Raw genomic sequence first — 16,333 nt, 5'->3', positions numbered from 1 at the left:
TTGTTTTTCGGCTCCAGTGTCCGGGATGCTGCGTGCTGCGGGAGAGAGCCGGGCTGGTGGGGCAGAGCCAGACATGGCGACAGAGAGAGTGGAGAGAGAGAGGGGGGAGGGGGAGAGAGGCCTGCCTGCGTCCTCTCTTGTCAGGCTGCGCGGTGGGGGCAATTTGTGCCGTCTGTCGGGTTACCCTCCCTCGTGTCAGCCCTTCCCCCTCTCCTCACCCTCCCTCCGCCTCCCACCCTATTTCCACTTCCCCTCCCCTCTTTCCCCCCTGCCCCTCTGCCCCCCTACTAACCGGCATCAAGTGCGGCGCGACAGGAACAGCAGAATATCGCCTACCACTAGCCGCACAAAGTTCTCCACATAACCTCTGCGCTAACGCGCGAAACGAGCTCTAGTCAGTCGCACAGCTACTATCTGTCTGTTGATCGTCGACACCTATCCATCTCCAGTATGAATGTGTGAAGAGCTCCTACGACACAATCAGTAGACAGTTCCCAGAGCGGATTTTGTATCCAGAAAGGGCGTGAGTCGTGCTGTAGCACGGGACACACACAGAGGGCGTTTTTGTGTAGGTGTAGGGAACAGGTGACCGGCGGCGGGCATCAGCTGTTGGCCGGACCGGCGTGCGTTCGCGTGCCGCCCATTCATACGGCCCGGCCGGGCTTTTATGCGCGCTTTCGGCCGGCTTTTACTGCGCCCTGTAACTGCGCACTAAAAATTTTTATTGCGCCTTGCCAGTCACCCGTTTCCAGCAGCGGGACTCGGCGCGCGCGCGCTCGGGCGGGGAAGTCCCGAACTAGCGCAGGGGGGAAGACCCGTCGTAGCCTACTGTGCAGACGGCACAGAAGTCGACGGCGAGCCCACGTGGGCTGCTGTCTGTTCTATGGCGAGTGTTCGTCTGGCAGCCTTTTGCGGACATTAGTTGACGGCGTGTGGCGAGGTGCGGAGGACACGTGGGCTGCGTGTGCGCGACATAAGAGAGTGTGACGTACTCGGCGCAGGCGTCGGCCGAGTGTGCGCATCGGCATATGCGCATTCGACCGGCGGGCGGGGAGGGAAGGGGTGGTCGCCGCGGGAGGGGGTAAACTGGTGGCCGGACGGTGGTTGCTCTTCTTTTTTTTTATATCCCGCAGTCCAGCACCCGAAAGGGTTGTTTGCTGCCCCTTTAGACTGGCCCGTGTGCGGTGCGCACCAACCCGCGCGCCTCAGGAGCTACTGTGCAGGTGATGCGGTGAGCGCGGCGTCGGAGGAGTGGTAAGGGGCGCAGGCAACCGGACAGGTAACTGGAAGAAGAGGAGGAGGAGGAGTGGGAGAGGGAGAAGAGCGGGAGAGAGAGAGAGAGGCTGGGAGCAGAGAGGCGCCGAGAGAGGGGGGCGGCCAAGGTACGCCGTAGGGGAGGACCCAAAAGGGGGCGGGTTTTAGCTTCCCAACAGCTCGTGCAGACCATTATTGTAAGGGGTTACATTTAGTTGGTAGTGGCGCTTGTATGAGCCCGGCCACGGCAGCGGCCGAACGTTAAAACTGGGCGTTATAGAGCAGTCATAGCGGCCGGCAGCCAGCGCACGCGAGACCGCCTCGTAAACGGGCCGTCACTGGATTTCCTGCGGCGCTTCGCGACCGCCGGCGCCTACAGCGAGCACAGTGCGGGAAGAGTCGGCAGCGAAGCTCGGCCCCGCCGCGGGAAACCGGCGCGCCCCAGCCACACGCGATTGCGCCTCGTAATTTTTTTTATTATTATTGTCCTCGACTAGCGAGGCGGTGTGCCCTCTGTGCGCGAGCGTGTGTGTGAGTGTCTTCTCTGGCGTGGAACTGCGGACAGAAGAGGCCGCTTACAACTTTTTTTTTGACTATCGTGGAACATTTCGGAGGACTGGTAGTGGAGTCGTTGCTTGAGAAACTGCTAGCTGAAAGGAGGTGACAGAAAGTGAGGAGGTACTGTAGTGGACATCGAGAGGATAGGAAGATTGTGGTGGACTGTTGCGGGTGTGTTAGAAACTGTATAGGACGAATGTGGGAGAGATAGTGGTACTGAGAAGTTTCTGTAGATTTGTGGAGTTTTGCAAAGAAGTTTGTAACCAGCACCTGGGAGAGTTCCGTAGTGTTGCTAGGTAGGAAGATTTCCGAACGGCTCAGTTTCGGGGCTAGATTTAGTTGGAGCAGCAGCGGCGCCTGGGTCCCGGGCGCTGTCAGTCCGTCAGCGCGTGGCGCGCGGGCCAGCTGAGCGGTGGGCGTGGCCTCAGCTGACGGTGACGTCGCGTCGCGTCGCAGTAGCGACCCTGCAGTCTGCGCCGGCCATGGCGTCCGCGTAGGCGCTCCAGCCCCGCTCCGCAGCCCCAGCAGCGCCACAGACGATGAGCTCCAAGTTCCTGCTCGACAGCATGCTGCCCAAGTACCACCACCAGCTGTACCAGCACCAGCAGCACCATCAGCACCTGCTGGCGCCGCCGGGCGCCTCCACGCTCTTCTCACCGTCGCCCGACTACTCCGGCGCCGTCGCCAGCAACAACTCGCCCAGCTCGGGCGGCTCGTCGTCGCCGCCGCCGCCCCCGACGGCGTCGGCCGTGTCGTCCGCGGCGGCGGCCGCGGCGGGCCGCATGTACCCGTACGTGAGCGCGGCCGCCGTACACCACCACCACCACCAGGCGTTCGCCGGGGGCGGCATGGTGCCGCCCGGCGCCTTCACGTCGCCGTCGGCCGCGCTGGCGGCGGCGGCGGCCGTGGATGCGGTGGCGGCCGCCGCCGCCGAGAAGAGCTGCCGCTACACCGCGGGCTCCGGGGGCGGCACCGGCAGCGGGGGCGGCGCGGGCGGCGGCGGGTCCGGCGGCGGAGGCGGCGCGCCGCCCCCGAGCAGCGCGGCAGACGCCATGGCGGGCTACAACTCGCTGGCGGCGGCGGCCGCCGCATCGCACCACCACAACCACCACGCCTCCGCGGCCGGGGGCGGCGCCGGGGGCGGCTCGGGCGCCGGGCAACACAACGGTGCCGGGGCCGTGGCGGCCGCCTCCAGCCCCTCGGGGGCGGTCGTGTCGGCGTCGGCGGCGGCGGCCACGGCGTCCGCCTCCATGGCGGCGGCGGCGCAGTTCTACCACCAGGCGGCGGCGGCGGCTGCGGGGGCGGGCGCCGACCCGCTGGGCACGTCCTGCTCGCAGCCGGGGGCGGCGGCGGCGGCGGCCACGCAGCCCCTGCCGGACATCCCGCGCTACCCCTGGATGTCTATAACTGGTGAGCACCAACTCCAGCTGGCCGCGCGCTGCCCGCTTTCGCCGCCCTGCCGCACAGTGCTTCCGCCCTGCCAAACACGAGGAAAACCTAAAACGTGTTGTCTTGCGTCTCGCGATCTTCTGCCGTTTGTAATGTTTTCCCAGCCCGAGTGGCTGACACTGTCAAAGGCTCACCATCCATTGCTGGTGGCCCAGTGCCGATAAACAAACGCTGATCGCAGATCCGGAGACAAAAGCGAAAACCCGCATGTTTCTCTTCACCGGACATGCACACCTGTTATTTATGTTCAGTCATCAAATCCGCTACAGTTGTAAAAATTATTTACCTACCTCGTTTCAGGACGTCTGTCCCATCTTTAGGTGCATATTGAAATGTGAGTCCACAAGGATGCACAGCTAACGTTATAATAGGTTAAAAATATGTTTAAATAGTGTATCACTGGTACACTACCATTTTTTTTTTTACATATTTCAATCTATTTTAACCTTAGCTATGCATCCTTGTGCACTGAAAGTTTAATATGAGTCTCACAATGGGACGCAAGTCTTGAAACCGAATAGTGTTCTCCTGTTTAGACATAAATAGTCATTACAGCTGTAGCGGATTTTTACATTGACAACGAAAAGCGAAAATACAGTATGTCAACAATTGTTAAGAAAACCTCAACAATCTCGTACAAGAAATCTGAGGGTAATCTGACATAACCATTCAGTGCAGCAGACGTATAATTTTGTATAGCACTCTTCTTTTGAAAATCAATTTATTTGCCAACATCACTACGTTGTCACAATTACTAGATTACTAGTTACGGCAACATATAGCCTATTGCCATCATCATATCCATAAAACCTGGGGCAGTGGTAGTTACATGATAAAATGATTACACCATTCTGTCATTTGAGGGCTGTACAATATCCACAAAAAAGTTGAGGCATTAGCGTGACATGTCAGAAGTACTATCAAAGTTCCACATACTTTATGATAGCACACCCGCATCTCACTGTAATGCCAAAATATTTTTATGCGTATTGTATAGTCCTCATGTACCACAGTGGTGTAAGCGTTGTATGATGTAGCTATTATTGATCTGAGGATGGCAATACATTTTGCCGAAACTAGTAATCCAGTAATTGTATCAACATAGTGATCTCTGCAAATAAAGTGGTTTTCAATAGAAGTCTACAATACATGGCGTTTGCATTCATTATCGGTCAGGGATGATACTCAGATAAAACAGTCTTAAGTCGTGCACAGTTTGATTCTCTGTTAGTCTTTTTGTATGCTCGTTTGCACAGCCGCCGTGAATTTCTTGAAGTAAGTTATTTTCCTCCATAGTGCTGTTCTTTCGCTTTGAAAGAAACAAGTTATTCTATGCACGATGATTCCGGAACACGCCGGCTGTTTTCATAAATATCGAAGAAGAACAAAAACTGCAAGCAGCTAAATTTTATAAAGCAGTGATTTATTTCATCGCGACAAGTTTCGGTCCTCGACCTGACTTCTCGCACAAATTTCACTTTCTGTCTCTGTGAAATGATTTTGCCTCATAGATAACAGCATGAGTTTCTTTTGTGTCGTGCTCAACTTTAGCGAGACAGCATGCCACATATCAATGACGCATTCTTGTGTGCTGTATTGTATAAAGCATAATCCTTCCTCAAGACAAAATGAGAAATTTGTGCTAGAAATCCTCGCTGGCTTCTGAAGATTGGTCCTAGCACGAAACCTGTTACGGTGAAATAAATCATTCGTTCAAAAAGTGTGATTGTTTACTATTTTTTCTTCGGTGATAACCATTTCATTGCATAATTTAGCAATTAGCTAATTTCGCCATCCTGGGCATTATTATACTACATCATAGCAAAAACTGTTACGTATACAACGAAATATATTCCACACATTGGTGTCCATTGCCGTTATGACTGTACGGGAATTGGTGTGTCGAATATATCACACTGTACACGTAACAGTTTTTTTGTGATGTAGTTTGATAATGCCGATGGAGGCGAAATGAGCTAATCATTAAGTTATGAAATAAAATCTTTGTTTCAAAATAAGATAAATGTCTGCGCAGGAAAAGACTTCCTTCAAACGATTCACTATGACCGGTTTCTCCCAACAGACAAACGTTTCAACAGGTTTAAGAACATCACTAAAAGTTGACGTACAAGGATTACCGCCCTTACGGCAAACGGTAGCACTCGGTAATACAATCAAACACGAACTCAGTTTTTGGGGCACAGCATGATAATTGTTACCCACCAAATGTAGAAAATCCCTTCACAGTGACAACAATCAGTTGGCCATCTCCAAACCTTACAAACATTCTACTCCCACAATCACACACTTCGCTTGCGGATCCTGAGAATAATGTAAGAGAAATTATCGCGAGTGCAGAGATAATATTTTCCCTCACTAAATACGCGAATTTAATATGACAAAAAATTCCTAACATTGATATCAAGTACCCTCTGCTATGTACCGTACAGTATCACGCGGTAAATTTATGCAGATGTAGAAACTGTGTATCAACAGATGGGCGTATGTTTTCTGCAGCATAACATTTTTCTACAACTGACCGTTTTTATATCAACTTTTTGTTTCTTGTAGTTCTTTGATAGTTCACGTTTGATCTCTATTAGTAACTAATTTTCTACGTGTTTAAATACTAGTGAGAACTTACCTTTTTTCTTAGATAAGTAATTTAACTATGTGATACTAGCTTAACCGTTGAAACTAACTATTAGAACGAATAAAATGACATTAAATCTGGAAGCTGTGGAATGATGTTATCTTTCAAACAATTTGTACTTGTTCAAAGTCCGCACACAAATATTTCTGTCAGCTAAGAGGCACATAAACTCCACACCAGTCTCTAAATTTGTGAAAAATATCTCAACGTTGAATAGATTTTGGAAAACGGTTAACTATATTCAGTACATAAGAAAAATCACTGAAACTGACACCAACATATATTCAGAGTAAGTGCAATTTTTTCCCCATTGGACCCATAAAATCTAGAAAAAACCTCTACCATGTAAAAAATAAATACACGTCTCTAAACACTCTATGAACTGCTAACAGTAAATTTCTGTTTCATGACATTTATTATTAATTTGTAATATATATAAAATGTCTCAAACGTCGCTGCAATTTCGTAATCACACATGAATATACAATGTATAAGCCCATTTAATATATTTTGTATGCTGTTGTCAGTATCTTGTATACTACATGAATTTCCTTAGGCAGTGGATCAGTAATAACAGGCAAAATTCTCAACTATGACTATAATAAGTAGGCACTTCTCTGAACTCTAAATTAACTAACATTGCATAAATTTCACTTTCCGTTGGCCGTCTAAATTCCCTATGAAATGATACATTTCTTAACCAATGAATCGGTCAAATACTGAAAGTAGCGCAACGCTGATTACGATAATACTGACTGACTTCAGTTATCACAATACAGCGGTAAATATCTGACTTCCGTCCTCGCTATACAAAGGTAAAGGTCTTGGTTATTTGGACATTACATTAGAGTCTTTCACATCATAGTTCAATCCATTTCTGTTTTCTTTCTCATAGCACGGACGGTACCATCTTAAATTATACGTGGAAAAATTACAACACAAAACTATTTCTTCACTGCTACAAGATACAGTAAAAAGCAATAAATTGGTCAAACATCCAATTGTGAGGTTCGATATCAATGTAATACATAACATATGCCCATCCGTTTATAAAATTGTTATTGGAAGTTGGTGAAATTACATTACATCAGCATTACAAGGTTACATAAATCAACTCCTTCACTGACCACTTATATAAATTCCGGAGACATTAGCAAAATACTCCACCATTAAATCTGCTACACAGATTGCTGTTTATTTCACGTTATTTTCCCATCCCACTCGATATTTCTTCTTTTAAATGGTAAGACAGTTACCTAAATTGTACGCGTTACCAGTCAGTAGAAAATCAGTCACACTATCTACTACATCCCGAATTGTATGTACGTCTAGATCCAAAAATAATTGTCCTCACGGCCATACAACTTATAAATTCCGACCAGGTTAAATAGAAAATCCATCTACAATAATTTCAGTACGCACTTGTTTATAAAAATCTAGTATGTCTTAGCTAAAAACCATACATAAATACAGGGAAAAGACTTCCCATCGGCTCCATTGTTCACACGGCCATCGAAACTCACTAAGCGGCGTGTAATTCCTACACCAAGGAAACCTGGAAATTATAGTTATTTGTGTTTATGAATGGAGTTATTCTACCAACGGGGACGGAAGAGGCAATCGACATTCATATGTTCCCTTGTATCGCCGTCACATTTTCATTTTTTGCCCACAGAATCAAGTCAGTGAGAGAACCATTCATTACGAAGCTACGGAAATTACTTGACAAACTCATTTCAGTTCACTGCCCCGAAGGAAAGATCGTGGTCATGTAGTGGCATCACTCTTGTGAATACAGAAAATATCCCAGTCTGTGTGCAGCAGCGATATGACGATCTAATTCCGAAAACTCCGAAAAATTACTTGCACAGTAAATTTGAATATTATAGAACTGTTCATTTCTCATCAACTCCATACACTTTCTGTATCCTTACAATAAACTGCAAGATAGTGATCTATATAATACGCACGTTTACTGCTCACCTCCAGAAAATCTTCTCACCTTGCCTGTTATGATACGATGTCCAGGAATAATTCTACTGACAAACGAACCTTTAAGTTATCGCTTTGCACACGCTATCAGGAGCTGCAAAAAGCCATGACTGTGTTAACAGCAAACTAAAAACTATATTGTATCGGATGAATTAATTATTATAGTGTTTATTACACGAAATATCAAATATTTACCTGGCATGTGATATATTTGGTAGGCTTGTTGGTATAAATATATCACTAATTTCTCTTAATACAAGGTGGCAATCTGTATCTTCTTCATCACCATCCTATCTGTGTATTGTTATTGAATTATTTTTAATTTATGTTAGTCTTTCTCGTTCTCAATAAATACCTTTCTTACAAATCTTTCAGTGTCTCCAATATATTCCAGAACATGTTTACTGAGTTACTATCTTTTAACTCTGTTCATCTTCTTTGTTTATACTGTTCTTTGTAGAGTAATCATTGGCAATGCCTCTTTTGTCACTTCTATTTGCGACATTCTTTCCTTACTTTTCTCCTATACATTTCGAGACATTCACATTTAAATTCTCCTCTTTGCCGAATGGTAGTTTTCTTTGAATAAAATATTCAGTTCTTTTTTGTAATAAAACGTTACGTAATTTACGTGCGTTATTACACATTTTTGGCAATATATTGTGCAAATTGTTTCGCAAGGTCATGCTAAAAACTACAGAACTACACGCTAAGTTCAAATACTGTTCTTTCAGTAAAGAAATGGAGGTGTTTCCTCTTAATTCTGCTCTACCATAATTGGTAGATTTCCAGAAAGATATACTGTGTAAGATTAGGACAAGGTTTCTGCATAAAAAAACGTTAAAGATCTTTTTCGTACTGCGTTAAATTTCCAGTACCGTAGCGTGAAATTTGTTCTTTCATCAAACTGTTAAACCATATGTCGGACCGTGCACGTTCACAGTGTCGTTATCCTTGCTAACATTGTGACAAAACTCAGACTCATTTATGAATGTCATAATGTGACCTGGTCTAGCTACTTCCATACTTCTCTATCGAAAAAAATTAATTTTTCACGGCTGACTATTCTCGATGTCGACATTTCTCTTGCAGGAAGATGACTGTCTTAATTCGTCCGTTGCATTCTATTTAGCACTACTCACAGCATATTAAGTAATAGCTTCTTTTTTTCATATCTTGTACCTGTTAACACGCTGAGGTATAATATGCTCTTAAAGTAATGTGCTAATGCTGCAATAATGAATACATGGAACAACCGATGACTGGCCATTTTAACAGTCAGTAGAGACACAAGCATATTAAAGAATTATTCCAACTTTAGGTACTTTGTTCCTTTGCAAAGTCACTTACAAACTGCAGCAGAAAAGAAATAGTAAGATTTATTTACTACACTCGGAAATGTCATTTTGTTTTTTTCTCAAATGCCCTTTCAGTGTTAGAAAAGCAGAGCGGAACCACTGCCGCAGGAAAATCTTTATTGTATGTCCCGCACTGTAGACTATTGTATCAGTCCTGTCTGCAGCAACGCAATTCAATTTTTCTTTGATAAGGTAACACATAACGCAGCGCTATTAATTGTTTGAACATAAATATTTCATTGCCCAAGTTTCTTGTCACATTAAGATATATCTTAAAAATTGTTTAACTGGTAAAAAAATAATTCAGGCAATATAATCCTGAGCAGTTGCAATAGAATTGCAATTTTTTTCATGTTGGCATACAGCATTAAGGTGAATGTTACGATCTGTCTTATGCAAAACACAAGTCTTTACCTTACAGGATTTGCTGACATATCTCGCTAACGCTCTCAAATCACCATGGCTTTTCCTCCGTAATATACGATAAATTTTCCCAAATATCCTGCAGATTCATAAGGAGTACAAAATATTTTTCATATTTGAAATTTGTACAGCTAAACTTGAAGAGCTGCATTAGAAAAACACCGGTTATGTGACCAACTGACATACAAAGCTTGAATTTAATTAGAACACCGGATTATTCTGTTGGAGTTATAATGCAGACGTGAAAACAGATAATTCGGTAGTGTTTATTATCTACTAATTATGTCAAAACAGTTTTTAAAAAAAATCACTGATGAAGTGCCAGCAGTGTGTCTCTAAATATAAACGAGTTATCCCTTACGTAAAGCAGGTCTGTCTTCCGTCGTACCGTCACAAAATTACATTTCTGTAGATGGCAAAAGTTGGGTAAGGAAAAATGAAAATTGACAAAAAAAATTCTGCAGAATGGCGAATTATATGGCAAAAATGTATGTATCATAAATTTCAGTGTTACGGTAAGCGGCTTTTGAACATCACAACTAATGATAATGAATGTCACCTGTATGCAGTAGGCTTTCGTTCAGATTGAGGTTGTGTGAGTATTTAGGCTGAAATCACATCATACGTTTCATTTGAATGCGGTTCTCGAACCGTTGATTCATTGCCGCAAACTCAACAAGAAAAATTTTTGATGGGATTCTGTTGGAAATTACAAGAGGCCGGAAAAATAGTTCAGTATCTGGGTTTCAATTTGCCATAATTATATAGTCATAAGGCACTATGATTTGTTTGTTATAGAACACAAAGTTGTAACAGGCAGCGACTTTTTCCATGGCTGGCTACGATGTAGTTAACAAAGTAATTCAGTAATACAAAAACAAGTTTTCATCTTTGAAAGAGGCCAGGCCCAGACTGTGTTGTCACATCTTCGTTACAAAGATTCAACAATTCTCGTATCTACGATCGTAATCAAAATAAGTTACTTTGGGCTTCAGCCGTGTAAGGGAAGCCACGCCTGAAATTTTCTGATGGTCAAAAAGGATATTCATTCCCTCCTGTTCGTAGTATTTGCAAACATACAACGGATACCAATATAGCTAGCTCAGAATTTTTTCGGGAGAAAAGCAGATTCTTTTAGCACCGCCGTTTAGCGGGTACCTAGAGCCGATTTAAAATCTAATATTTAATTGGGTTCTAGCTTCGAACAGTATTTCTAAAGATATAACGTATATTACGCATAATTAACACAGAAATTTCCATGCGAAATGCAGATGAGTATTATGCCTCTGTTCAGCATGCACCAAAAACCGATTTAAAACGTACATGTGTCTCCAACAGCTCTCATGTTCCAGACATTGCACCACGTAATATATATATTTAAGGCCTAAAATCAGTACATTCAGTATAAATAATGCCCTTAAAATGTTCCTCAAACAGTGTCACAAGCCATAAAAATCAAAAATAAATACAAAACTGGCCGGGTCTGTTTGAAAGTATTTAGTTTGGACATATTCGTTATTAAAAGTATAATAAACCAATAAAACGGCATTTCTCAGTGTTCTAGTAAGCACTGTTACCAAGAGGACGTTTTCCAAATTGCTGTCGTTATGCAATGTAACATTAGCTGTAAAGCTTACTTTACCGTACTATTTGCGTAATAAGTAGATATAAGTATCATGGTCATCATTGGGAAGAATAATATCATATCCTAGCAAACATCAAATCATATTAAATGTTACTGAAGAAGCGATAAAACGGAAATGCTCTTTATTTCCTTTTCATTTAAAAAGAGTTTGTTTCTTAAGGAAGTATTACACATTAGTAAAATTTTAGGATATTTGTCTTAAGGATTCAAAAGTCTAACGATTTACAGCTCACCTAAACACTTACATAGTAGCACACAATTATACTTTACTCTCTCCTCCCTTGTTTATATATATTATGAACTAAGAGCGAAAAGAAAAACATCTTTGAAACAAAATCGGATAATTTTCAGATAAGTAGTATATGATGAATTTTCACAGTTGTCACGTCATTGATCGGCTACAACTGTATTGAAAGACACAAAGTTTCATTTTTCGAATTCATATGGTCCCAGTTTTCCCGCTGAATTTCGAGAAGCAGTCGCATAAAATTGAACAATTCTTCCAATTTCCAACGGACAAATTAATTTTTTATCACAGTCTGTCGTTTGTGGGTTGAATACTTTTCTATGCAATTACGTACTAGCCTCTATATCAGCAATTATTATTTGCATTAAACCACTTTAATAGCAGGCCTACTTGATACAGTATAATTTTAGGAAGTACCATTAAAGTAGTTGAATGCAAATAATTATTACAGAGAAAGCATTACCATCGCTACCCCACATCCGAAAAACTGATTATATTTGTTTAGTACTATAATGAGTCGCTGTGCAAAATATGTCAGTCTCTGAAAATGAGGTTTTCTTGCTCTTTTTTTTTTTTTTTTACTCAAGTAGTAGACATTTTTTCTGAAAATAAAATGCTCTTTTTGTGGAAAACTGCAATAATAATTCATTAATGCTATTTTTATTTACTACACAGGGCAAATACATTAAGAGATGGCAATCTAATTCATAAGCAATTAAAATTACTTGATAGTAATAAGCTAAAGTAATTGTGCTTTTTATGTAACTGTAAACGAAAAATGTTTCACACCAGCTTGTTATTACCAACAACTTAATTTTAATTACTTTAAAATTACATTTACATCTTGGAATGCATTCTTTCTGTGTAGTAAATCGAAAACACTAAAATACTACATACGCTACCGTAGATATCCCTAAGGTCCTTTCCAGTAATTTACTATTTTCGTATTTGAGTTTAGGGACGTAACGAATGGATCTGTATTTCGAAACACTTGGTGTGCACTAAAGCAAACGGTAAGTTGTTGGTTTTGAGTAAAAAGGCAGTTTAGTTTTTGCCACAATCTTTGTCTCCCTAATTTACACTTATACATCTTCCAACTCGTAAAATATATTTTTTACACTTGATACTTATTCGTCTTTCTAGTGGTTCCCGATGTTGTTCCTCTTAATTATACTACGCGGTAACATGCATACTTTCACAGCAATTAAGTGGTGTTGTGTCAATAGGTTTGGCAACTGAAAAAATTATATGTGATCTGGTTTATTAAGTAATTATAGCGAAAGCTGCAGATTTCGACAGAAAAATGAATTGCCGTAGCATAATCATTCAATTTATTTACACAGTTTTTACTAAAAGGGTAGCTCTGGAAATGCTCACAGAGCTTTTCTCTTTAGCGCATGCTAGTACGATCAGAAATATCTAAAATATTTCAGAAGATATTATCAAACACAAGATGAAATAGAGAACTTGTTTCTGTATCAGGAGCACAGATATTTCCCGTTCCGTTACGACATGTAGCACACAAATAAAATAATGTAATAAATGTCAAATGTATTTCTATTCCTCTTCCATTTCTGCATTACACAAAACTTAAAATGCGAAACCAAGAAAGGAAATCTAATCTCTAATACAAATTATATGAAGTCGAAAAATGAAAAAGCGGAGCAAACTGACATAAAAACGTTGGAATCTGCAGTGGGGGTAATGTCATAGAGGCGAATTCAAAAAATAGTTGCAGTAGAACGGTCGAGAAACGTACAGATAATGAAGATAATTTTGAGGCTGCTTCTTATATTTCACTCGTTAAGAGCGATCTGGATTTCAGGTTGCCTAATTTTCTCATTTCCCTAGTTTTCCTAGCACATTTTTGTATTCCGGAAAATAACTGGCTTTCTTCAGAGAAAACCCTTAAAAACGCATAACTGAAACTGTTTCAGCAATCAGAAGCTGCTTTAAGATTGAAGCCTTGTTCAATAGCACCAGGAGAAAATCTTTTTTGAGCAGACAGGAATTCTTACCTTCACTTCCAACTACTAATACTCAGTCATCAAACAGGCTGTGGAAATCGTAATGTGCGTGAACAATTTAAATAAAGATAGGGGATTCGGACTGCAGTGCTGAGGGGCTGGCATTTCATGCCGAGTTATTTTTGTCATTCACCTCGTAACTAAGGGGACAGCAAAGACATATTTGTAATCATTTATTTCACGTAAGGTGCTTTATTATGGTAATGACTTCTTGAAGGAACTAGAAATTTACAGGTACTTAATGAAACATTCTGACACTATGTTAAACAAAAGCACCAATCAAAAAAATGCTAGAAAATTTGACTAGTATTCTTTAGCATAGTTTGTGATATTAACGCCGCGTGGAGTGGCCGTGGGGTTCGAGGCGTCATGTCACGGACTGCGCAGCCCCTCCCACCGGAGGTTCGAGTCCTCCCTCGGGCATGTGTGTGTGCCTTGTTGTTAGCTCAAGTAGTGTGTAAGTCTAGGAACCGATGACCTCAGCAGTTTGGTCCCTTAGGAATTCACACACATTTGAACATTTTGTGATGTTAACAAATACTGACCTTTCATGCACAGCAGTAATCACTGACAACTATGTATTATCGCAAAAGTGTCTTATGGTGATTACATATAAATGCACAATTGCATATGTACATCATATAGTCATATTATTTAGCAAACGATAAAAACCAGTACATATAACGGAAGTCTCATTTCGATAATATAGAAAACCATGTACTCATAAAACACTATAACGGGTGTCTCGGGAGAATTGGTAAATATTCAGGGATATGACAGGAAGTGAGAAACTTCATTTGCACATATGCCATATTCGATATGTTTCCCGAGACAAAAAAATGGTTGAAATGGCTCTGAGCACTATGGGACTTAGCATCTGAGGTCATCAGTCCCCTAAAACTTAGAACTACTTAAACCTAACTAACCTAAGGACATCACACACATCCATGCCCGAGGCAGGATTCGTCGAACGGTTCCAGACTATAGCGCCTAGAAACGCTCGGTCAAACCGGCCGGCTTTTTCCGAGACAGAACACATTTAACGTCCATTGTTATTTATTTTCTGCATTGTTAAATACATTACCATGTTTACTCTCTGTGCAACAGTCAGTGAACTTTACAACAAACGTTCTGCATTGTGTTAATTAAAAACTGCAGTAAACACTCTATGATCAGGAATTAGACGTGTCTGAAAGCGCCGACAGTATTCTTAGACATCAGCAGGAGCAGGAGCACATCGTCGAAGCTATAACATACAACATATCTGGATATTTTTCGTTACTGTAGGTGAATGGCATTTTTACCAGCGCGTGTACAAACACGGTTACGTGACGCTAATCTCTTGGTACTTTCTCAATTCTCGAACAACTTCTCTTTCAACACACGACTGCGCGTTCAACGGGCTACCTTAATGGCAGAAAGACAATGAGGTCGGCTGGGCCAGAATACAACACCAAAGATGTTGGTTGCTTAAGACATATACGGCGCGTTACCAGCCCGAGAAAAAAAAAACTACATAAATTTGTACTATCTGGGAAATTATTCAGAATAAGGCATATGTCCACAAGACATTTTTGCTTCAAATAATGGTTCCTATCACATCGCTGAATATTGACCGTTCCTCACAGATACCATGTATGCTATAAATAATATATTGTAAGAAATATTTCTCTTCTGTTATACAGATACGTATTACTGATGAGGGGAAAGACACATGAAACTACCAACCAAAAGCAACTTACGTCGAATTATTAATATGATGTATTTACGATTTCTTCCAGCTGCGTTGCACCAAATGCACAAGACGCTGAGGGAAACCTCCCGAAAAGGCTTGTTCGGAACCATGGTATTGGATATACTAATATATAAATATTTCATTCTCACTCCCGAACAGAGAGAGCGGGTTGATTAATTATCAGAGGTGTAGTTGTTATTGCACTTTGATGATTTACGACCATCAAATTTAGGTGCTCTTCCTTCTAATAGAGCTTATGCTCTTTTCAGCCATTTTGGACTTCATTTTTTTTATACATGAGGAGGAATAAGAATTTTGAATTTGTCTATTTGATGTGATTTAATTTTGGTTTTGAGGGGGAAATCTTATTTGTGGCGCTCACCTTGTATGTGAGGGAAACCGCTCTGACTTCACAAGAATTAAGAGACACTTTTCGGTCTCCAATTTATGACGGGTTGGATCAAAAAGTGCCTGCTAGAGTCGCGGCATGTTATTGGGAGGAGGGATTCTCAGTTTGTATTGAATAAAGAGGGAGGAATGCAAAATGGACAGAAGAAGATTTGCAAAGAAATAAGATGTTCAAACGAGAAATTTGTATGTGTATTGAAAGTTGATTGAAAACATGAAAATTGTTCCAGTGTAGTTTGTCAAAAAACTGGCTTATAATGAAGTACATTTGTTCTGTATATAGCAATGGAGATACGTTAGCTATGTGTCGTGTGGTCTAATTTTGCGGATGAAAACTGATGTCAGCTGTATGGACGGTTGTGGACCTCTGATTGCACTGAGCATATTTACACTTTCGACAAGGAAAGGTCAGTGAACGCTTACATATTCTGTCAATTGTCCGATGTAGTAACTTTAGATACAACAATTTTTCTTGTTTTAAAGAATGCCACCCCTCGCGGATTGTGGTGGCTGTTGGGGACTCAAGTCCTTTTCAGCCTGGGTTAGTTAATGCTGTTGAGACACCATTTATTTATTTAATGAGA

The 16,333-nt window shown here is 42.0% G+C and overlaps 1 protein-coding gene across 4 annotated transcripts in view; it reads left to right on the top strand.

The window, feature by feature from the left end:
• Nucleotides 1–1,127: 1,127 nt before the first annotated feature.
• Nucleotides 1,128–16,333, top strand: part of LOC126293357 (homeobox protein abdominal-A homolog) — a 360,937-nt gene continuing 345,731 nt past the window's right edge. For 2 of the 4 annotated variants that reach the window (XM_049986564.1, XM_049986562.1), the window contains exon 1: nucleotides 1,128–3,222. In XM_049986564.1, coding sequence (XP_049842521.1) covers nucleotides 2,352–3,222 — 871 coding nt within the window. In that variant the 5' untranslated portion in view covers nucleotides 1,128–2,351. Of the gene's footprint in view, nucleotides 3,225–16,333 lie in introns of all 4 variants that reach the window. The other 2 variants (XM_049986563.1, XM_049986561.1) reach the window with 1 other exon arrangement.

This window comes from Schistocerca gregaria, chromosome 10 (assembly GCF_023897955.1).
Source record: "Schistocerca gregaria isolate iqSchGreg1 chromosome 10, iqSchGreg1.2, whole genome shotgun sequence".
In the NCBI taxonomy this organism is placed as follows: domain Eukaryota; kingdom Metazoa; phylum Arthropoda; class Insecta; order Orthoptera; family Acrididae; genus Schistocerca; species Schistocerca gregaria.
The sequence above is the reverse complement of the archived record's forward strand: the minus strand, read 5'-3'. Positions and strand labels throughout refer to the sequence as shown.